General features: G+C 36.8%; 1 protein-coding gene across 1 annotated transcript in view; it reads left to right on the forward strand.

The window, feature by feature from the left end:
• thsd7ba (thrombospondin, type I, domain containing 7Ba) overlaps positions 1–24,822 on the forward strand; it is a 232,850-nt gene that overhangs the window by 191,894 nt on the left and 16,134 nt on the right. Inside the window, exons 18-22 of the mRNA XM_042002424.1 lie at positions 11,809–11,942; positions 12,953–13,109; positions 19,186–19,330; positions 22,404–22,519; positions 24,365–24,482. Of these exons, the coding sequence (XP_041858358.1) occupies positions 11,809–11,942; positions 12,953–13,109; positions 19,186–19,330; positions 22,404–22,519; positions 24,365–24,482 (670 nt within the window). The remainder of the gene's footprint in view (positions 1–11,808; positions 11,943–12,952; positions 13,110–19,185; positions 19,331–22,403; positions 22,520–24,364; positions 24,483–24,822) is intronic.

A 24,822-nucleotide genomic window follows, 5' to 3' on the forward strand; every position in this document is an offset into this window, starting at 1 on the left:
GAAATCTTATCATTACTCATTTTTCCTGACCCTTTTTTGTGTTTTATTTTGTTTTATTTTTCTTTTTGTTATTTAATTTTACTAAATACATACTTGCATGTGAATATGTGACTACACTCATAACACATGTTCCTGTCATAATGTTTACTTTCAGTGTCTTCTGGTGTTTTAACTGCTGCTGACACTGATGTGCAATGTGTTTCTATGTCCATAAAAATATGCACTAGTAACAGTGTTGATTTTGACATTAGATAAGGAAAAGCAAAGTTAGAGGATGTCACTCTAATGAATCCCATGCAACATGCTGTTAATTATCTTACATACATTTGCTATTTATTAAAACAGCATTGCTCTTTTCTTTTTTCTTTCTTTTTTGCTTCTACTGTTTTTTTTTTTATCAGTCTTTATTAAGTGAGCTTGAGTGCCAGTCTTTCAGTCATCTGCATGAACTTTAGATTAGATTTAGTTTCATATATTTCTTTTTCTTTTTAGGATTTGGCCCTTTCTTGTTTATTGCATGTCATGATTTCATATCTTGGTTTAGTCCAGTCAACTGTTTTTTGTACTTGGCAAATGTCAGTAAGCAATGAGGCTGCAGATGCTGCTGCTGCCTTTTTAGGGAAAGCAAGCCAGAAAACAGTCAGATGCTTTCTGCTCATTTGTTGAGAAACTTTAATAGCTTCCCCACTGTTCTGTTAGAGAGTAATGCCAGTGTGCCTTTTGGTTGGATTGCCAACCTAAGCTTTATTAATGTGGCTGTCTTTTTTATATCTTCCTTAAAAACACACTGTGTACTGCTTCTAATAATTCAAGCTAAGATTACAAATAGATTGCATCAGTTGTATAAAATCATTTAATCCTTTGACATATCTCTTATTTAGTTTGCTTAAAGACTTTAAGATGAGCTAATTATCTTTGCATTGATTCATATTGTATTAAGTAAACATTAACACAAAGCTGTCATGCCAAAAGTTCTTTTTTTTTATGCACATATATAATTAGTCCTAAACAGAGCTATTTTTTAAACTTATCTGATTTACCATTCACACATCTGCTGTCTGTCAAACATCTTGGCTTGCTCCAAGCCAAGATGTTTGATCTAGTAATGCTAATCAGTTGCTAATCAGTTCATAACTAATCTGATGAAAGTCAACACTTAAACATGTATATATAAGGCAGACTCACTCCTTTCAGGTCAGGCATAGAAGTTCCTTAGCTTTACTTCTTTATAATTGCCTACCAGTATGATTAAATAAACTCACGTGTCATGGTCTGTGGTTTTTTTTTGTTCTGTGGGAGTCTGATCTTCAGCTGTCGGCTTTGGTTATGTTAACAGTCCTCTCTGCTGTCTTGTTTCCATTTTATTATGTAGACTTTATTCCTTGGTGTATTTTGTTGTATTTACTTCCCACTCCCCCATTACACCTGATTCCTAGTTTTTGATTACCACACCTGCTCCTTGTTTTGTCAGTGGTCCCCGAGTGGATCATCTGTCCAGTTAATTTGCTCTTTTCCAGATATTTGTTTGTTGCTCCTTGTTATCGCTGTTGTCTCCACTGTTTTTTTTTTCCTGTCAGCTTGTTTGTCTGTCAGTCTTCTGAGTTTTTTTTCTATTTGTTAGTTTAGTTCCTAGGACATCCTGCCATTGCAGCACTCTTTGCTTAGGCTTTAAAATAAAGTCTAAAATATTACATTGTCCTGCATTTTGGTCTTGCTGCTTGTCTACTTGTAAATATAGATTGTTACCAAGTGATGTTTCAACTGTTAAATTTCCCACATATGATAGATCTACATTAGGCAGTCGTAGTAGATTAAAAATGTATAAAGTTAATAGGTAAACCTGTTCATTCACCTGTTAACAAAAAGCTAATCCGCCAGGTGGAATTAGTCATGTAGACGTGGCCAAATGACTTGCTGAAGCTGAAACATCAGAATGGAGAAGAAAGGGGATTTAAGTGACTTTGAATGTGGAATGTTTGTTGGTGCCAGATGGGCTAGGATTCCAGAAACTACTGATCTACTAGGATTTTCACACACAACCATCGCTAGGGTTTACAGAGAATAAAAAAAAAAGAGAAAATAAATTGTCAGTTGTCTGGATGAAAATACCTTCAAGATGTCAGAGGACAGAGGAGGATGGGTAGACTGGTTGGAGATGAAAGGCAACAGCAACTCAAATAACCACTGGTTATGATCAAGGTATACAGAATGCCATCTCTAAATACACAACATATCAAATCTTAAAGACCATACCGGGTACCACTCCTATCAGTTAAGAACAGAAAACTGAGACGACAATTCAAAGGCTCTCTACAATTGGACAACAAAAGATTGTAATTATATATATATATATATATATATATATATATATATATATATATATATATATACACTACCGTTCAAAAGTTTGGGGTCACTTCCCTATTGAATCCCGTGGCAAAGTGACCCCAAACTTTTGAACGGTAGTGTATATATACATACATTTTTGGGGGAAAGATGGTTACTACAAGGTGCCAAACTACAAGTTTGATCAAAGCATTTTTAAGTGAGCTGGGGACAATACATTCACTGTACTCCAGTTGCCTCCCAAGTGACTAGATCTCTATCCAACATATCACTTTTTTAATGTGGTGGAACGGGAGTTTCTCATAATGAATGTGTAGCTAATAAATCTGCAGCAACTGTGTGATACTATTCTGTCAATATGGACCAGAATCCTAGGAATATTTCCAGCATCCATGTCATGAATAATTAAGGCAGTTCTAAAGGCAAAAAGGAGTACACCCTGGTATTAGAAAGATGCACCTAAAAAATGGCCGCTGTGTGTACCCCTTACAAATATACCTTTTAGGATTCCCTTGTTCACAAGGTTGCATTGCTAACTGTATTCAGCATAGTTTCTTACAAGAACAGAAAAAAAACACAAAAACATCAGAGGATCAGCTTAAATCATAATCAGGGTGTAGAAGGCCCTGGTTTCCACTATAAATGTTATCTAGAACCTAGTCCAGAGGACCATGCTTTGATAACAGGGCAGAGTCCCTGGGGCAAATGTTCAGGGGACTATTCATATTTCTGTTTCTGTCATAGTTTCATTAGGACATCTGTCAGTACAAGAAAGGACAGTGTTTGAATTAGGTTATTAACTACACAAACTCATACAAACATTTAAAAGCATTTTATTGAGAAATGATGAGTCAGCCTTAACACACACTGAAATGTGGAGACACACAACACGGCAATGTTGTTTTAGCCAAAACTGGTCTGCAGTTCCCACATTCAGTTTAGTTTTAGATGGCAGATTAAATAATATCAATTTTTGAAGCCAAAAAATATGACAACTGCCAGCCATGAGTCATCATATCAAGTTCAGAATACGTAGTATGTGCCATTTTTTAAATAGTGATTTTGATTTATCAAGTTTTCATCTGTCTTGACATCTAGAAAATGTAGTATAGTGCAAAGTTAATGAGAATGTTGTGAGAAGTACAATGAATAAACTGTGATGTCACAAATCTTATACCCCTTGGCCTTTGCTCAAGGCTCTGCAGGGTGACACTCACTTTGAAGACTTCTGGCCTAGATTACATGGGCATGAAAGAGATGAGCAATACATCAGCTATGTGAATTTTTTTTTACGTACTGTGTACACCCAAAAGTGCTCTTGACAGCTCTTTCTGTGCCAGACTGCACCACTTACTTTAAAAGGGGCATCTCATTCCTGCTGTTTTGCGACCCTACAATCACCACCCCCCTCCCCTTGTTTCTTGGTTTGTAGATCATAGACTCCTCTCCTCATATCTTCTCTTTTTCTTTGTCCCTCCTGCCTAAAATGTGAGCAGAGGAAGCATTAAAAAACAGAGAGATGCTAGGGGAAAGGAACTGAGGCAACAGGCATTTCAAAAATTGAGACATCCTGGCTTCAGAGCTGCCATTGTGAAACAGCATGAGTTAATTATTGCGTTAGACACAGCTGTATTACACATCCATTGTTTAGTTGCACCCTAACATTTCATTTTATGATCTGTCATGAGTAAAACAGCCTCGGTGACGATGTATGTCTTTCCTTCTAATTACGCATACAAAGCAGCAAAAAGGCAAAAAGATAAATTAGTGAGTCATAGCTCTTCCTCCTCTCTCCTCCAGACGGCATTTAGGAATTGACACATCCTTTTAGGTATTGTACTCAGACTGATTTCTAGGTCATACACGGGAGAACAGAGGAGAAACGAAACAAGGATACTAACCCGTGGGTTGTATGAGAAGAAGCTATAAGCACTTTGCCCAGCAATGAAAAAACACCTTGTGTTATAAACAGTGACATGCAAGGCTACTCTGCCTTATTCAATCCACCCAGAAATGCCCTTTTTTGTATTTGTTCACTGTCACTGAACTTCTGCTGCTTGACAGTGAGTAACGCTCATTTTAGGAACATTTGCCTCAGCTTGTGTCTATAGAGCGAGACAACTTCATAATCATGCATTTTTCATGATCTAGCCTTTATTTCTTATTCTGTCCACACATTAACATTACTTATCTATTCTCCCAAGTTGTAAGTCTGCAGTCCTTCTTTCTAAAGCAGTTTCCTGGAACAGCTAATTAGATGTAGCATTGTGGGGTTGTTTGTAAAGATAAAAACACATTTGTGGTTTGACTGTTTCATCTTGCTTCATCTCGGTTATTGATTCATTTCCTCAAATGTTCCCACTTTACTTTAATTTAGCTGATGAAGCACATCAGAGGACATTCAACAGTGGAAAAAAGTGACAACATACACTGGAAAAAATATTTTTCAGCAGCTTTGGTGCTAGAAGCATACAAAACTAAATCATTAACTAACTGAATCATTTAAAAAATACATTGATTTTCTGCAATGAAAATGCAGTTTTAAACCTTACCTTTAAAGTTCATTACAAGATGTTTTTGTTAAAACATGCAATACCAGTATGTATAAGTATGTGTATATATTATATTGATGCTCATTACTTCCTTTTAAAATTCCATCTGAAAAGCAAAGAAGCTCTTCTTTTACATCAAAAGTGTGAACAAGACTATTATCACTTCCTTTCCAATCCTGTATGCTGTGATTCAGGGTGCTAGTCATAATCCTGTCAACATACACCAGCTGAATCGCACAGAACCCTCAGTGGTTGCACATTGTTTATTAAATCTAACACTGTTCATTCACTCCTCAAAAATCACAATAAAGTTTAGAAAATGAACCACAGTAGCAACACAATCAGTTTGGGCTGCAACCATTATGTTTGTTTTGTGTATTATAATCTAGTTTTGTTCTAATATTTTGTTTATTCCTTTTTATACTGTGATTATTTAGTTTATTGTTAATTATTGCAGCATCATGCGGTTAAACTGATCAGGTATAAGCATTATGTACACACAAAGTGGGACTTGGAAAGCGTTGGCATTCCAGATCCACCTCATCGTGAACTTTCAGACCCGTGGGATTATGTGTTGCCATTAGTGAGCCATAACTATTCAACTAAAGAGCTCTCACACAAATTAATTTTGTTTGCCTCTGAAACTCATATTTATAGATGCAATATATCCTAGTGTGAAGATCATTTTAGTGAAGTGTTAGTCAGTGTAATTTTTACACAGTCAGGGTTTTCAGTGATTTTTACTGCCAGAAAAGCAAATAAAGTATTCAATAAAACTTGGAATTCAAAATGATATTACAACAAGACTAAGATACCATGACTTTCAATCACCTGAGAGAAGTTTGCTTTCTCTCAGTCTTATCTGAACCATTATCATTTCCACTAATAACAAAAACAGCAACCTGGCTGCACACAGGTAAAAACAAAGCCTCATTCTCGAGTACGTGTTATTGTCCCCATGCTGGCTCACTTTAAAAAGTGAGATGTCTCCCTGCAGCACAGGTGGTGTTGCAACAGTGTAAATCACTGACACCCAACAAGGCAACACTTTTTAGCCTCTCTAAAGCTTCGAGCTACAGATGGCCCAGAGCCTTTACTTCAATATGAAGGTTAATTATGTTACTCTCTGCTAATAACAAGACAAATGGTATGGCATGCAGGAGTGAATATTAAACACATCGTATGGTAACTGCAATTACTTTTGAGATTGTTGCACTACCGCTGTGAGCAGTGTATTGACATTACAATATGTAATTTCCATCTCCCTCCCTTTGCTTTTCAGCAATTAGAAAACTGTGCTTGGAATGTGATATTGATCTTGGCATGTTTGCAAAATGAGCTAAATTAATTGTTCGATCTATAATAATGAACAACCTGTGTGCACGCTGTTCTGCACTTTTTGTTTGTGTCCAAATCACAATCTCAAGCTCTTAAATGTGTGGCAATAAAAGACCATACAGTGACATTGCTAAAAAAGAAGTGCAACAATAAAAACAGTGGGACAGCATGTAAACACTAATGTCATTTTTACTGAGCATGAGGACGCTTTAAAAATAGATTAAAAGATATTCCTTTTTTTTTTAGCCTGGTAGATGTTAAAACTGAAGAAAGAGTTCATTAAACATGAATCAGAGTTTTTAGCATTAACACTGTGTGAAAAAGAGTTAATGGCCAGGTAATCTATGGCTTCCTTGAAACATTTTTAGTGTTTCATTTAACAACTTGAAATAGTTATATAGATCTTTTCCTCAACACTATTCAGCACTAGGAAGATAGTGATGAGCAAGCAGCTGATGGATGCACCGCTGTCACTGTACAGCGCAGGTTGGCTGATAGAAAATAATTCACAGATGTTACTGGGTGTGATTCAGGTTAGCCTTCAAGAAAAAGTGCTTATGTAATCATTGGGGTGTCATTGCAAGAGCAAACTGCCAAGGTCTTTGTTAGAGAACTGAAAAGGCAGAACACAAGAGACCAGCGAGTCCAGGTAAAACGGGAAGTGTTTATTTAAGGATTAAAAATCAAAACCCGAGTTCAAGGCAGCAGGGAGTTGCTGAGGGAAGCAGAGAAAAGAAGCTCCAAAGAGATTTTCAGAAGAGAACCGGAGACAGGTGAAGTCAGGCTGGTGAAATCAGAAGTAAAAATAGGGTTAGTGAAAATGAAGTGAAATCAAAACAACATGCACTGGCTTGAACAAGACTAAACTGGTCCCTGGAGCAGGTTGTCCACTTGTTGCACTTTTCTGCAGATCAAAAAACGAACACTTCAAGGCTTCAAGATGACTAATTATATTCGCTTTCCCTTTCTTTTGTCACATCAAAGTTGACAAGCAAAAGAGCTTGAAAGAAAATATTGGCTCAAGCAGGGCTCAAACTCAAGTCCTGTGCTTGATGGTCTGCAAGTTACCTTTTTGAGTTGGTGAGCATTATGCTTGTGACAGTTTTATGTAATTCAGTTTCAGGCCTGACACATTTTTAAAGGTTGATAAAGAGGCTGGGTGAAGACATAAACTCCAGAGCTGTTACAGTGTTGGGTGGTCAAGCATCACTGTGCTGCTCATAATATGGAAAGCTTACAGAACATTTGAAACACAATAGAGCTCTAAGATCCACTAGTCTGAAGTGAAAGGGATCAGTGAGGCAGAATATGTTGTCTTAGCACAGCTGTTTTGTTGTTGTTGGGCTTTGCCAGCTTCAGATGAACTTTTAATTATTTAGTGTTTTCTCGTTTGTTCTTGTTTAGAAGTTTTCAAAAGCCCCTTTCTTACTCTTCTAAAGCCAATTTATCCTTATCTTCTGTTAACTCAGTCTCTTTTTACTTAGTTTCCAAATACAAAAATCATAATTTACTTTTCAGCAAGAATAAAGCTTGTTTTCTCAGAACCCTGTTTGCACTGAGTGCTGTGAGTGCTGTGAGTACTGTGAGTACTGTGCTCTTGTGGCACATTTAACTTCCATTTTGTCAGTGCATATAAGTGGTCATTCTCACATGGGAAGAGAACCTACTGATTTTGCCAGATAAGTCATTGTTTTTTAACTCATATTGTGTGTGTGTGTGTGTGTGTGTGTGTGTGTGTGGGTGTGTGTGTGTGGTCAGCATAATGTGGGTCCACTTATCCTCTTAGAGAGAGGGGTCACTGCAAATCATGCAAAGCTGTTATTAGCGATCACTTTAATTATAGAGTGAAGCAACTCTGCACTGAAGAGGCGTGGTCTCTTTCAAGGTAGCAGCGTCCCTGTGCAAAGGGTTCAAGGATGTCACTGAATGGTTGGATGAGAAGAAAATGATGTGAATCATATACTGTGGCCTTTATAGTCACCACATTTCAGTTAAACTGGACACCTGTGAGAGATTTTTCACCAAGTGAAAGAATGTCTTCTGAAGGAATGTTGCTGCATTCCCCAAACAAAGTCAACTTGTAGAATAAGTGTCTAGATGCACATCGCCTTTACAGGACTGTGCACAAGATGTGTTTTTTATATTTTTCCTGATCTTCCAAAGAGATCTTGTGCCATAGGTCCCCATACTTTCTGAAGGTTTTTAAAGTTTTGGCATTTGGTGCTTTTTCACTCATTTTTGGTCAAGTCTTTGTACTTTACTACTGATATAGGAACGGCATCGTTCAAGCAAAAAAAGGCATCAAATTCAAGGAATGAACCAGTGTTGTGTCTCCACAAAACAGACAGCAGCTTTTTTTTCTTCTTTTTTTTATTTCTTTCTTTCTTTTTCTTTTTTTTTTTTAGCAAAGTGTATTTTGACGTGCATATAATAGTATTTTTTCACCAACAATGTGATTCCCAAAGAACTGTAAGCTGAAAATTTGGCACATTTCAGCATGATGTTCAGTGTGTCAATAAAATTTGAGGAAACAGACCAAGTGGAAGACAAAAGAAGTGGCAGGAACAGAAAACTATGGCAGATGAAAAGTATCTGAAAGAGGGAAACAATCCAGTATAGGGCTGACACAGGGCCTGAGAGATGCATCTGCTGCACAAAGGTGCAAAATATGGACTTTTAAGCTACTGCATTTAGAATTGCCTTTTGTACTGCAAATTTCAGTATGTCACTACCCTACTCTCATTTTTTGTGGCTTTATATGAAGCCATCAGTGGTGGTTAAAGACTTATGCAGTACTAAATTTTCTCTTTAAGCTTTAAAGAGTTAGAAATAAGTGAATAAATGTGAGGAAAAAATAACAAATTTTGCAGAGTACCCACTGATGCATGCAATGAGTATTAGTCATCACAGATCTTGTTTTTGGTAACAACATAAATAAATAAACGTAGCCACATTGATAGCTTGTCAACAAGATAAACAGATTTACTTTAACTTAAACAGATTTAACATTAACTGGTTTAACATTCAGAATCAGTGTGCTTCAGATTACTTGTGGACAATACCACATAAAGAAACCGTTTTTCTCACCCCGACATTACAGTGTACTTTTAGAAACCTTGTTTTGATAAACAGCACACGTTTCTGTTAAGCACATGCTTATTCACGCTCACCATCTCCAGACTAATTAGTTTTCTCTGAGTTGTCCTCAGCTGCAGGTCTGGCCAAAGCACAGCTGTTACAACTAACTGCAGCACTTTAAAAGTCTCTCAACAGTATGAATCACTCCGTTTGGCTGAAATATCCAGGATTCACTGCGGATGATAAAGTACCTAATCATCCTTTACCCTCATTAATGAAACACTGAGCAGAATGCAGTAGTTTTAAAAATCAGATTTAAGCAGCGCTATACATTTCTGTCACTGCAGGCGAAATTTAAACTAATGATCATATCATTGTTCTTCTCTCCCCTCCCCAACTTCTGGCTTGTCATGCACTGCTAATATGGACATCCACGCAGGCTCAGGTCAGTGCCATTCATTGTGTACATATACTCTGCTTTAGCTAATAAGGACAAAATGCATGCCAGATCTATCCACGTCGCATACACTTCCTGTCCCCTCTGCTGCTTTGATCATGGCAAAGAACAATAGTTTGAAGGAGAGAGAGCTACATGGATGGAAATAATTTATGTGAAATGCATTTGGATGATATTCCATCTGCTTTTTATCTTGCCCTACCCTACTTTCCTTCGGAGCATTAGGACTTTTTTATATTCTAAATGGGTTTTAGAAAGTGTCCTCAAAAAAACTGAGCTGGGTAATGCACTTGTATTGCTTATCTAAGAAAATTGATCCCAGAACTTTTTCAATGAGAACAAAAGAGCAGAAGATGGAGACGACCAAATCAGTGAGAAGAGCCGGTTTCTAGTAGGTGTATTTTTTACTGATAGCTTATCCCACATTCATCAGCTCCTGTTAAACGTGTGTGATGTAAGATGTACTTAGGACCAAAGCCTTTTTTTTTTTTTTTGCTCTTCTTTTGTATTGTATTGTAGTACACCAGCTTTTATCTACCAATTTTATTTAATTCCATATAAGATGTAACTCAATATTAGATACGCTATGTGTGGTGGCACTCAAACAAATTTGTGCTATGGTAACACAGTTTCTTGTTTGTTTTTCAATGGGTTTAGTGTTCAGTAAAGAGTATATAGAGTATATTTACTGCAGAAAAAAGATTCACAAGTCATTTTATTTATTTATTTTTGTTTTGTATTGTTTAGTTTATCTGGTGTTTCTGAACTGTGTTTCTGCGGCAGTAGTTGAGAAAGTGCGAGCAGGGCAGTTGCCAGTTTACCCAGCAGGGGCATCTGCTAGGACAGATGGGAGATGATGACGGTGTGTAATAGGCATCTGTGTGGCCCGCAGGGGAGGGAATACTCAGCACTCATTCCCACTCTCTAGTCTGAGCACACACACTCAAACACACACAGACACTCACTGACACACATTACAGCTTGTCATAGCTTTTTCCACCAACCGTCCTCAAGAGCATACCTTTTACTGTGGCTGACAGTTACATAGATTGAGAGTAAACATGTGTTTTACCAGAGCATCATGCCGGCTGTTCCCTTGGTTATACAGACATGCCAGATTCACCGGTTTAGTGGGGAGGAGTGAATAGGCTCCAAATCCAGCCAATTGCATTGCATCATTTGGCTGAAGGGGCTGTTGCCATGGTCATTGTCGTTTTATATACCCTGTGCCATTCTTTCCATGTCACATAAAGGCTTATTTCAGTGTGGATTAAATAGTTCTTAATGCAGTAGTCTTTTGAGAGCCATTTCTGTTGTACAAAGCTGACTTTCTAAAGAGCTGAACTTCTGTTTCTAAAACTGTACTTGTATGCTTTCAGTTAGTTTTTTTTTTTTCTTCCTTTTTTCTGTAATTCATAGTCTGATTGTTGAAAATTAAAGTGGCAGCACTCTTGGCATTAAGCTCCAGCAGACGACAAAAGATTGCAGGAAAGCACATTCTCCTTCTTAAAAATTAGGCCAATAAAATCAGGGTGCGAGCACATGTGTGAAAATGTACCTGAAAGCTCAGGGATGTTATTTCTTTTTTTTGCTTTCTATATTTACCAAATGAAAACTAAACAATAAAACTGTTTCTAACTAAAGACAGAGATTGTTTCTGAACATGAAAATTGACAATGTCCCATAAATGTTTTTATTTGTTTTTTTTTTTTTTTTTCTTTGCTATAGTCCAGGGATGGGCAGTGCTGGTACACCAAGGCTGCAGTGCTGCAGGTTTAAAATTTCTTGTTTCAACTCAGGACCAGAGTTGTCCATTCCTCCTAAAGACCAACTAGTCTTAGTATTACATGCAGCATGTTTTTGTTCGTAGAGTTCAATGACTTCAATGCATGTCATATATATATATATATATATATATATATGTATATATATATTTTTTTTTTCAGATTCAGGTTGCTGCTTTCTTTCCTCTGGTTCTTACACATATCCCTTTCCTTCTGTGCATGTGTGTGTGTGTTTGCTCATGCATGCATGCAGGTGTACCAGGCTGTGCCATGCAACAGGGAGTGCAGCCAGTATGAGTGGAGGACTGAGCCTTGGTCCATTTGTACCATTAATACTGTGGACGACCTGCCAGCCTGCGGAGAGGGAGTCCAGAGTCGCAAGATCAGGTCAGTTAGCGGGTTCGACTTGGCAGACTGCTTGCTTGGCAATGCCACACACTATAGTAAGGGCTAGACTGCCAGTCCTGCTTTGGCTGGCACTCTCACTAGTCTTTCACACTTGCAGTGCTGAGGGAAAACAATCAGTCATACCAAACTGATGCTTCACAGTGAGTGTTGATAGGTTATTTGCAGATTTTGCATTTTAGTGGCACTCAAAGTAACCACAGGGAAAGTAGTGTGTTGTTATCAGAGCTGGTATTGACTTAAGTGCTGTTTTAAAAAGTTAATAATTAGCTGGTTTGCTTTCTGCAAACTCGACTTTAATATCAAGAAGCAAAAACATACTTAACCTCCTACATGAGAGAAGAGGTGACAGCACAATATGACACACTGAGTGCAGTTTTCATGGAAGAAAACATAATAACCTGTCAATGAAAATTTGCAAACACCTCCGAATCAAGGACTATGTGGTAGATAATAAGCTGAGCACAGACAGGAACGTTCTGCATTAATAAAACATTAGGTATTGATTTGTTCATAAATATTTGTAAAAAGCAAAAGCAGCCACTTTCTTCTAAAGTTGTTCATGATAAATTCCCCCTTAAAAGTCACACAGTAGTTATTATATGCCATTCATCACTAATATGCAGGAGAACTGAGTAAATCTAACCAGACAGCCTGTTTTTTCTGCTCTGTATTTAGCTGTGGAACAAAAATGTCATGAAACCTTTGAATGTAAACATATTCAGTCATCTCCAAACAGCTTGTTCTCTTTGGAATATCGTTTTAGAAACAACTATTTCTCTGGCCCAAAACGGTTGATCGACTTTTCCAGCTCATCCTTCAGTACACTTCTCTAAATGGACGAAACAAATTGTGGAGACTTTAAAAGTAAACTTTAAAATTCTACCAGAGGGGGATAAAAAGGTCATTCACTCTTAGTCAGAAACTGCAAGATGCTTTATGAAGCTCAAACGCTCAGTTTCAAACGCCCCCTGCATCTGCTGTTCTGCTAGGTGTGTGAAGAAGGGAACGATGAGTGGGGAGGATGGCAGCGTGGACGATAGTCTGTGTGATCAGGACGAAATGCCACCCAGAGCCCAGGTCTGCCATCTGGCCTGCCCCAATGACTGCGTCATGTCACCTTGGGGCCCGTGGAGCTACTGCCCTTTGGTAAGGAACTTAACATTTTTGCCTGTTTTCTTAGCTAACAGATTGTGGGATAGAATAGTAAGATGATCAATTTTGTTATCATCGTTAGGGGGAAGTGGTTGCCTAGTGGTTACAGAGGTGGGCTTGGGTCTGGAGAACACAGGTCCGAGCCCCTGTTGTGCCAACAAAGGTGAACCACTCTGAGCCCTTGAGCAAGGGCACTTAATCCCTCCCAAATGCTCCCAGATGCTGGAGTTTATTAGGAGTTTATTGCCAGCTAAGTCAGTGTTTGCCTCTACCAGATCATACTTAATGTAGACTTCAATACAGTCTGACAACAGAATGTGAGAGACATGTTTGTTCACAGTACAAAACAACACGTCTACATTTCACACTATGATAAATTGTAAAATTATAACTTTTTTTAAGCCTCCAAAAATGTTTACAGAGGGTTAGGGGTTAGGGGTTAGATAGGTTTTCATTTGCAAATATTTTCTAATTTTGTGTGAAACTGTCTCAAATCACCTATGGAGGTAGGAGGAGTGGACTGTGGTGTCACATCACAGACTTTCCCACAGAAGAACCAAGTTCAAACCAGAGTATGACCAAGTAAATGTTTTCCTTTCTAATTTCTAACTAGCAGTTACAGTCACTCAAGGTGAGGCATAAAAAGACAAATACATAGTTTGTTTTGGGTTTCAATAAAAGTATGATTAGGTTTAGGGATAATAAACACATGCCAAGGCTTAAATAAGAATAAGTGCATGCTTATCCCTCCTGTTGTCCTTTGTGGTATATTAAAATATTTTGTTATAATAATTTTTATTCATCAAAATGTCTGAAATAATGGGTGTTGTTTAATACTAAGGTTTTTATTATATTTTATTCATGTCAGCCTAAAGGGAACAAAATCTGTAGGAAATTACGAGATTATAAACGTTGGTAATGTGTCACCTGAACATGCTATCATACAAAACAATAAGCAATGAAAAGCATTACCATTTATTATTTTGGACACATGGACAACTGTTCATAGCTAAAATCTCACACATTTTTCCCTATAATAACTTTTGACAAGTAATACATAAGTTAACTGTCAGCCCCCTGAGAAATTAAAACTTTCCATAATGTAGTAATAGTTGTGGGAATTGGATGAATATTAAATTAAAAACATTAGCTGCTAACAAACTTACAAATGCTAAAATATGCTTTCTGACCTCATCTAAAATCATGTTTATGATATTAAAAATTTATATTTTGTATGATCTTAATTTCCACAATGCAAATATCTCAGATGGATTAAAATTCATTCGCTTTCACACTGAAAACTGACTTATTTCCAGTATTTATATGACTTTTACCTGAAAAGAAAGTGTCTTTCATCATATTTTCAAAGTATAGGGAAATAATCTAAAACATAAGCATATAATATGATAAATAACACAAATTTACTTCATTACATTATATTATTATGTGACTCATCTGTGATACTGTTAACACTTTTTACAGAATTTGGGGCAAAAAATAAATTACATTCACTAATTTGTTTCCTTTTTTCCATTGAAGCTGAGGCTTCAGCTTAAACAGTGGTTGTAGCCACAAGCTAGTGGCCACATGACCATGTAGCTGTGTTATAGGTTTTCTGTCAGCCATAACAGTTCACTGAACTGGAACACTGGAATCAGACAAAGAGCAGGATGTGGGGAAAAAAAGAACCAGAGAGATCACTTAATTAGTCTGAGTTCTCTCCACTGACATTTTTTCTCATTCAGTCTTCCAGTCTACTTTTGGAAGCACTTTTAGAAATTGAAACAAGCTGTAGTGCATCAGGGAGTATTATGTTAATAAAGCTGATAAACTGAAAGATAATAAAATAAGTTTTTAGTTTGTTCCTACAGTTGGGAGGTTTTGGCTTTCATTTATATTGGTTTGCTTTGTTGTGTATGTTGAGCCCAAATCTCTTAGAACTTGGGAACCTCAAAGCAGAAATGCTGCTTACAAATTATGCTGTTTATTTTCTCACATTTCTGTCAGTAATAATGACTCAAGAATCTGAACATATTGTATTTTAAGGTGAATTGCAGTCAATCACTTAGCTGCAGAATGTCAGTGCAGGTTGGGAAACTCAAGCTCAAGTCTTAATCAAAAGAGATCTAAAAAGTACAGATAATACTGAAATAAATGTAAGATTTCTGGTTGTTGTGCCTGTCTCTTGTAATTAGACATAGTTGTATAACCCAGTATGAATTCCTCACGTAACTGAAATAAAGCTATTGATGCCTGAAGCTTCAATATGCTCAAAAGCAGATCTCATCACATAGATCTGTACATCTATGTGATGAGATCAGTGGTATTTTGGGATCTAAAAGTGCTGCAGTGATAAAGGACAGCAACCTGAATAACAGCCCTGTGATGCTTCCTAACACTGTCCCTACACGTTTACAATATGATGGAATGATGCCAGGTGATGCTGCTTCCTCAGTCTTGTTTTATTTAAGTCAAAGCCACTAAAAATGCAATTATGGAGAACCGTGGCTGGAAGATACTTTTAAACAGACATAAATCACACAGCACAAACAGTAACCCCTGAGCGGTTATGAGATTATGGCAAAGTCTAAAAGACAGTTTTATCTCCTCTTTTTTTTTTCATTGCATGTGGTGAACTAATATATGCAAAAATCCTCACTCCATTTTTCTTTTATTTGTGTTCTATCAACCTGGGGCTTTATCTTACCCTGTCTGGGTTAAGCTGATTTTGTGCATCACTGAGACTGAACTTTGTCAACTTTTTCTTATATTCTATAGGTCTTTTCTTGAGTAGGTTCACATTTTCATCCAATATTTCCACCTGAACAAAAATACAATAAAAGAGTAAAAGCTGTCTGAACCTTGAAGATGTAAAACAATAACAGTAAACATTACTTTTGTATTTGAGTTGGACAAAAAAAATAAAATATTATATGCCTGTTTTGTTCAGGTCAGTCAACAGAGAAAAGTATTGCCATCTAATGTTTCTAGAAAGTATAGATGTGAATTATCTAAATGTTTCTCGGCTGGCTGCTGGCTTTGATGACAGAAACGTGGCATCCCTGTCTCCCTTCCTGCTGCAGTGGTGCGTCTGTTGTAATTAGGAGATCAGGTTTATTAAAATGAAGAGGCTTTTTCTGGCAGGAACTTAAGAAAGAAGAACCGATGTTTCTCTTTGTCAGAACCCACGCAGATGGGCAGAACATCGGGAAACTGCTCCAAAAGACAATGAGAAACTTAATTTTTTTTTTAAATAAATGCTGTTTTAATTTAGGCCAGACAGCAAAGGTAAGACATGCCTTCAGACTTACAAACATAAAGCATAAGTCGGGTCTTCTTCTGCCTCTGGTTCGGTGAATCTTGGTCATAGCGAGATGAAACTTCCAGCTGTGGAATCTGTGAGATGTGAGCATTTAGGAGAGGAGTCGTTTGTTCATGTTAATGGGAAGACATCATCTGTGTTTACATATTTTTATGGACTTTATGTACCTGGTCTTTGAATTATTTGTTGTCTTAACTGTGTTTGTTGGTGATAGAAATGGTTTTACTGAACTGGTAGCTGAGATTCTGGACTTTCTGTGGATACCATACATGTTTATATTTACATTTACAGACCTGGCGTTACACCTGGAAACGAGATGTTAACCCCTTAACTCCCGGTGGCGGAGGCTGCAGGTGCAGTCAAGCTAAAAATGAAAGATTAGAGAATTTATAGGCCAGAAATCTGGATAATGAAGCACTGAAGGAGCATGGATGGAAGTTATTGTGCATATTGTGAATATTTTTCTCTCCTCACCATCTAGAAGCTGTGAGATTCTAATCCTGCTTTCTGTCTGTTTACCTGATGCTGATATTCATCACATAGTGTTCCTTCTGTGTTTAGAAGGAAGCAGCTTCACAGCTTTAAATTCATCCTGCTGACATTTTACCTTTTAGTTAGTAAATCCTGAGGATTTCATCCTTCTTTCTCATAAATATTTAATTTTATAAATATATATGAACAAATATTTTAACTGTTGCTGTTTAAAGAGAAAACTGCTGCTAAATCTGTTTATGTATTTAGTGCAGGGGTCTGCAGCATTTCCAATCCAAAGAGCCATTTTTCCCTCAGCCAGCTAAATGTTACCAGACTTTTCAAAAAGGCAACTTAATATATATGTTTTTTAAGGAAGAGCCACCATAGGATATTTGTTATTTTTGAAGCATCACATTTTTATTTCCAGTTTTAGGTTTTAAAATAAAGAACAACATAAACCTTTATAAAAAGAGGATAAACAGACTTTCTTCTATGGGATGTACAGTAGACATTCGTGGAAAATTATGTAAAAGAAAAAAAGTCCCTGGTTTCCAACCTAATGACAAGAAAGATAGATTTTAAAAAAAATATTTTAGCCACGTATTTAGAGGTGTTGTGGAAGGTCCAGAGAGACACTTGGGGCTCCAGAGCCACAGGTTAGAGACCCCGGATGTAGTGTTTGTAAATCAAACTTTAGTGCATTTTCATTATATAGCATTTGGCCTTCTTTTAAAGGAAAGAGACATTTTGCACATAACAATGCGATTAATCGCAGCATGTCATGCGATTAATCGCATTGTTTATTAAAAATTTTAATTGTTGCCCAGCACTAATATATATGTATGTATATATATATATATATATATATATATACATATATATATATATAATACTGATTTGTCAACTTCAAAAAGCACATTTTAGCATTCAGACCGCTGGACCTCACAGTATGTTGTATGTAGCATACAAATGTGTGTGTGTACCTGTGTGACTGCAGCTGATTTATGAGCCTCACACAGAGGTCTCTCATTAGGAGCTGACAGTGATTGAGGTGTGTGTCCTGGTGCATCAGGTGCAGAGGGACAAATGCAGCTCAATGCAAAGACCTTTATCTCTCTCCTCTTCAATCAGAAGCTCACAAATTATCTGACTTTACACTTCTTCTAGCCACAGATTTCTATTCTCACATAATGTGACTTACATAATTTAAGGATTGTCTTCGTGCTGCCTCTACTTAGTGTTCTCACATTTTTGATCACCTGCAGATTGATTTAAAGCATCTCTGCAGACGTTTTAACAATACTACAACCATGTACTTGTAACTGGTTTTGAAGTACACCAATCTTTGTTATGCTCTTTCTTGGAACTGCCCTTGAGCACCTAACAGCTGAGTTACTGCAGTTTACAAATTTGGTTTCCAGCTCATTCAATTTTTTTCATTTTTAGAGCAAAGAAGTCTAACATGAACTTAAAGTTGAGTGATAGTAATCTACACGATAACAAGGTGATATTCCATTATTATTAAATTATAATTTGAACACTCACAATAATAATTGCAAGATGTCTGTGGAAGCAAGTAAAATTTTAGGTAAGATAGGACTAAAACATCCTAATTATAAACTATATACACTAGGTTACAGTAAAATATAAACAGAACTGACAGAATTTAGGGTTTTATATGAAGAGCTTAAGTTAGGGTAAGGAGGTATCATTGCCACAGGGACGGCTAATACGGTTTTAATGAGCTGCAACACGGTGTCTTGTATCTGTCTATTGTGTTTTCCAAACATTCAATAAAACGGCTTAAAGTCAAATCGTCCCTTCAGAGTTTATTTTGGATTTTTCCCCCCTCACCTGGCTGCCTCTGTGTTCTTCCTATGATGTTTAGCCGACTTTGAACATGGCAAGCATTTTCCTTAATTCTAATACTGTCACTTTCAGTTCATCTAACTATAAGATGAAAGGATTCATTTACATTTTTATTGATTTCCAGTCACGAGTAATAATCAGGAATGTTTGCCTTGTGTTGATCCATGGGAAAGACAACAGGAAGAGTCCATAAGAACTGACTGTAAAAGAGAGCTTTACACAAGCTTAGGGAATGTTAAGAAGTTAAATAAAAATTTCCTAATTATCCATTTAAAATTAGAGCATGATTATGCATGTCATGAATATTTATGTAGAATTTTTGTGTCAGTTGGTTATAAAGGCAGATGAAGGAGACAGCTCTAATTCCAGCTGGCTTTAACTCTTGTTTCTCATTTCCTCATGCAGCAATGTGATCAAGGAACAGTGAGAAACAGAAGCAGACAGATCCTCCGCCTCCCTGGCCCGGACAACACGGCCTGTCCAGAGCCGGTCCAGTCAGAGCCTTGTGTTCTCAACAGTACCTGCTTCACCTACCAGTACACGGTCTCAGGTAGGACTATCAACACATAATGGCTGGGCAGAAACTGATTTTCTCATAAGCAAGTTCCAGCCTTCATCTTGACATCCAATCTGCTTCAAAAACTGACTTAATGCCTCCTATTCCTATTCCTCCTATAGCTATTTCCCATGCTGACTCCATGAATTATGTTTCCATTATGTTTTTTTTATCAGCACTACACAACCATCCTGACCAGAAAACCCCATGTTTTTAATAGAGATTTAATCAATATGGTCTCGCATTATAGATACTCTGGATATGGTTAGAGAGAGAAAAAACGATCCTAAATAAAAATAAATAAATAAAAAGACAGGCGTGGCATTGCTTAAATATTTAAAGAGGACAGATTATTCTAAATCCAATTTGTCATGGTTTTTTTTAATACAATTATGTGTCCCCAGTGTGTCCAGAGACCCGCAATGTATGAGAAAAGACTATCCCCTCATTTACTTCCCTTTCTTCATAGATCAGAGAGTGCGTCTCTGAATGAATCATTTAGGTTTTCAGCCCCTTGTGATGCCTTAAATGGATAAGCACTGCATGGCTTAACAGACACCTCTAGTGTCCACCTCCTGGCATCCAAATGAGCTGCTTTCGAGCTAAATCTACCAAAGAATGTGCCAAATGTAAATGTAAAATGTGTTAGCCACAAGCAAATGCTGATTTCATTGCTGCAACTCTCATTGATAAGATAATATTTTATCAGCAAATATGAGTTCTTTTCTTTTTACCTGTGAAGTTTCTCGCTAATATTGATAAACACAATCTATATTTTAGAGAGGTAAGGATTTTTTCCCCGAAGTATACCGGTATTTAAGGCTTATGCTTCGACTTTCTTTCTTCTTCACGTTTTGTCCTTACACACAGGTCAGAACAGCAAATAAAATAAAAATGACACTGTTAATGGAGTTTCTGTTAGTTCTCTGCTAACAATGCCCTGGACTGAGTGAAAATTTGAAGAAAATAAAAAGAAATACAACAAAGAAAAAAAAAAGGTAGAAAGAAAGTACGGAAAGACTCACAAGCATTTGCAGGTTCTGTGTGCATTTACACATCATTTATATTTTGATCTGTGCAGTTCTTGTGGAGCATACATAAATAGGTTTCACAGTTTTAAAGCAAAAACGTACATGACAGGGATGAAGGTGGCTGCTACATGGATTTTTTGTATATATATATATATATATAATTAAAGTTTATTTGCCTTGAAAGTTTAAAAACCTGTAGAATTGTAAGTTGTTCTGTTATTTCATATTGCTAGTAAGTTACTGAAAAAGCTGTTTGAGATGTTGCTTTTCTCCCCTCATGCTCTCTAATTATTTCCTGCTGTTGTTGCCACTCCTGAAATCATTGTTTTCCCCACTCAGAATTAGTGTGGAATATTAGGTGACTACTGTCTCCTAAAGAAGGTTTAGCCTCATCACTGCACACTGCAGCTGCAGCCACTTGTGTGATATTTCTTGCCCAAACTCTGCATTGGGTTAAACTGATTTCAGGCATTATGCTCCTAACTCATGGGGTGACATGCAGCACAGCTTCGGGTTGGAAAGACCCGCTCACCATAACTCATAACTTTGTTTTAAAGATCTTCAAGAAAAGGCTCAAATGCTATAATGTTTAATGTGTTTCACATTGTACATTCCAACAGCACCTCTCTTTCTCTAACCTCCTCCCAAAAAGCCCAGCTGGCTCCTTTTCTTTGTATCAGGCAAATTAGCCACTAATGCAAATTTGTTACATGAGGATATCTGTCAGTAGCACAAAAAAAAATCTCAAGAGTATACCATGAAGCAAATTGAGGTGGATTTAGTTTAATGTGTCTAGATTACCATGTTAACTGGGTGGATTAAAAGTCTGTAAAAAGCAACATCACTTCATTGATTCCTGTCCTGATGATATTCCCAGACAACAATCACACAATGAGTGACATTTAAATGTCGCCAAGCAGAAGTATTAGAATTTGATGTCTGTCATTGCAACGGGACTTGAATTACTTAATTTATGTCAAATACACATTCAATATTCAAATAGCTGACAGAAAAGTAATAATTCACTTATTATTTTAAAAGTCAACCAGTCACATTCGGATGTTGATCAAATGTTGGCATTTTGTTCACCAAATTATCCAAAAAAACTTGAAAGGATAACATCATTTCAGCATTTCAAATCACTCAATCATTTCCTTTAACCAGAACAGCAACTATGTTCAAATATATTGTGTTGAGATCCTCAAATGAATGAATATATTACCTGTTGAGCATTGCATGTATAATACCACCAAAAAAGCTTTCCAATTACAGTGAAGCAAAATTGTGCATCCTGTTACCATGGAAACCATGGTAACGGTGTGTTGGTGATTTAGAACGTTATCTTGAGTCTGTTTTGCTGCTGATATATAATCAAACATAAATAAATAAATTAGCGCGGGCCTATTTAACAGAAGTTATTCATCAATAAAAATTCACTTTTGATTTTGTCAATAACTTACATGATTTCAAGGTTTAGCATCATTCCTGTCTTACGTCAACGTGTCGTGCTTTTTGTTTTGTTTGTTCCTCACATGATTGTTTATACTTTTCAAACATCTCCATTCATACAACATGTATGTGAGTTAGAGTCAGGACTGGGTTACATTTAAGTTGTTCTCAACATAATCAAAGGTGCTCTGACATCAAATATAGCTTCACAGAAGATATTTGAAGTTATAAAAAAAAAGGATGTTGTTCCTGTTGCTATGCAACATTATGAAATACCCAGTGATGTCAGCTATAATCCAAACTACAATGTTGATATTGTATAAGGATGAAGTCACATCCCTCTGACTCGTAACTCAGGAAAAGATCATAAAATATGATATTTATTTGTTAGGACTAGCATGGCTGCCACACTGCCCACCATCACACCTTTAACATGTGTCCTGCTTGTGAGATTGTTAGAGCTGTTTTAAGTAATATTTACTGCTGAGATTTTATGTGTTATGAGTTCTTACATTTATTTAAAAGAAAAGAAATTATCTTGATCTCAGTCCATTTGAGATTTGAATCTAATGTTGCTGTGTGTGCAGACTGGAGTACCTGCCAGCTCAGTGAAAATGCCATCTGCGGTCAGGGCTCACGGGTGCGCCTCTTGGACTGTGTGCGGAGTGATGGCAAGATTGTGGACTTACAGAAGTGTGAGCAGGTAATGACTGTCATGACCTTTAAATCATATTATTTCTGCAGCTAAAAAACCTCTCAGTGCACATATATGTCTTAATGTCTCACCGACAGCTTTATGAGGTACACATTGTGAGTCGTAGGTTGGACTCTGTCTTCAGAACATTCTTAATTCTTCCTGTCATAGATTCAACAAGGTTTTTGGAAAGATTCTTCAGAGATTTTGTTCCATATTGACACGATAGCATCACACAGTTGCTGCACATTCTCTGAATCTCTATTCTATCACATCAGAAGTGTTTGTTTCGGGTTGAGATCTGGAGACTGTGGAGGCCACTGGAGTAACTTTAGTTGATTTGAGCTTTGTGACATGGCGCATTATCTTGCTGGAAGTAGCCATCAGAAGATGGGTACACTGTGGTCATAAAGGAATGGATATGGTCTGCTACTATACTCAGGTAGGCTGTGGCAATAGAACAATGCTTAATTGGTACTAAAGGGGAGGCTGGATCTATGCTTTCATGTCGTTTACACTGAAGTCTGACCCCATCATCTGAACGTGATTGTTCAAGGTTAAATTCCACACAGTGAGGTATAATAAAATAAAACTCAAAATAACTTTTTTTTCCTCTCTTTTACTTGCTGAAATGCCTTCAGTTTTCAAAATATAGGGAAGTTTCCTCTCTGTATTTAGCCCCCATAGTTAACAAAGATACACATTTTGCATTATGTGTTTCTATACTCCACCTAACTGATCCAGAGACTGTGTACAAAGTGAGGTGATGTTTATAGAAAACCGAAAATGAGTGCATGTATGTCCACATTTCTCATTTCAGAAACACATGTTTCTCTCTTTTGTCTCACAATGACAAAACCATGTCAATACAACTTGCCTTTTTTCCCTATAAAAAACAGTTTGAGATAAAGTTTTAATGAATTTTCAGTCTGACTCAGGTAGAATGTTAGATTTAACAACACTGTGGATCTCAGGGCTGATGGGCATGCTTCTCTCATGTCTGCTCTGTTTACACAAACTTTGATAGATTCAGTTTTGACTTTTTAGTACTACGGAATAGAGCAGGGATGGGCAGTCTCAGCAATCCCACTGCAATTTCTCCAGGAATTGCAGAGTCTGTTTCATGTTTTGTGTTTTGAAAATACTGACATAAGATTTTTACTCTTGGTGACTTATGAAAGAAACAATAAAACATTTTATATTTCAGAACCATGATATAGGAAAAAGAGAATTTTCATAACATGGGTGGTTAAAAACCCTTTGGTAGTTCATGTGGGAAATTGATATAAGTACATTGATCCAACTGTTATAATCCAATAATTTACAAATTTCCTTTTCCAAACAGAGAAAAATGTCTAGTTAAAGCCTCTCCTGCTCTGCTCCCGTATTTTATATGTTACTGAAAGCCCAGTTGTCCAATCTGCTGAAGGGTAAATGTCAGTTCTTATCTCCTAACTAATGTTTTAAGAGGCAGTTTGCCTCCAGATCAAGCCTGGCTCAGCATAACTGTTTTATTTTAACTGTGAAAAGACAAAAAGTGGTCTTGAAAATGCCTGCAGTAATATTTAATTTAATGGTAGCAAAGACATTTTTTAACTGGATCGTGTTCTTGCAGTTAAGCCTTTGTACATCTTGTCACATTTCGAGTTTAATTGTATAATGTTGCTTTCAGGTTAATAATAGCTTTTTGTATATTACAAAATAATGTGAATTGTTTTCTTATTTGAGAATAACTCCTCTATTTCCCTGAAATAATTTGCAGCTTATTTGAAATATGAAAATAGGGTTCTCTTTTATTTTTTACTAGCAATGATTAGCTGGCTTTCCTCTCAGCTCTGCTTTGGTTTCCTACAGCTTGCTTTGACCAACAAGTGGTGGCTGATAGAGAGCTGCGTGGCTGACTGCCCTGTCAGCTGTATCCTCTCTGATTGGTCGTCGTGGACAGAATGTTCACACACCTGTGGGAGCAAAGGTAAACACTTTGAACAAACTATTTTAACCCAAATAGAAATGAATACTGGTTGAACAGACACAAGATGAACCACATATTAGGCACCTCATTATTGCATCTACTCAAGTTTTAACTAAGATGTTTAACTTTGCATGAATATATTTAAATGCATTAAAATATTTACTAGCATGTGTAATCCGCTGTCTTATTATGCAGGGAAACTGTATGCTATTTTAGTCAGTTAAGTATGAATTAATATTCTCAGTTAGTTATTATAATGTATGTATCACAGTTTTTAAATTAACTTGGAAATCATGCTCTGTTGTGTTTATATCTTAAGAATAGGGGTTAATTTAAGCTC

This window comes from Melanotaenia boesemani, chromosome 12 (genome assembly GCF_017639745.1).
Source record: "Melanotaenia boesemani isolate fMelBoe1 chromosome 12, fMelBoe1.pri, whole genome shotgun sequence".
NCBI classification, from domain to species: Eukaryota; Metazoa; Chordata; class Actinopteri; order Atheriniformes; family Melanotaeniidae; genus Melanotaenia; species Melanotaenia boesemani.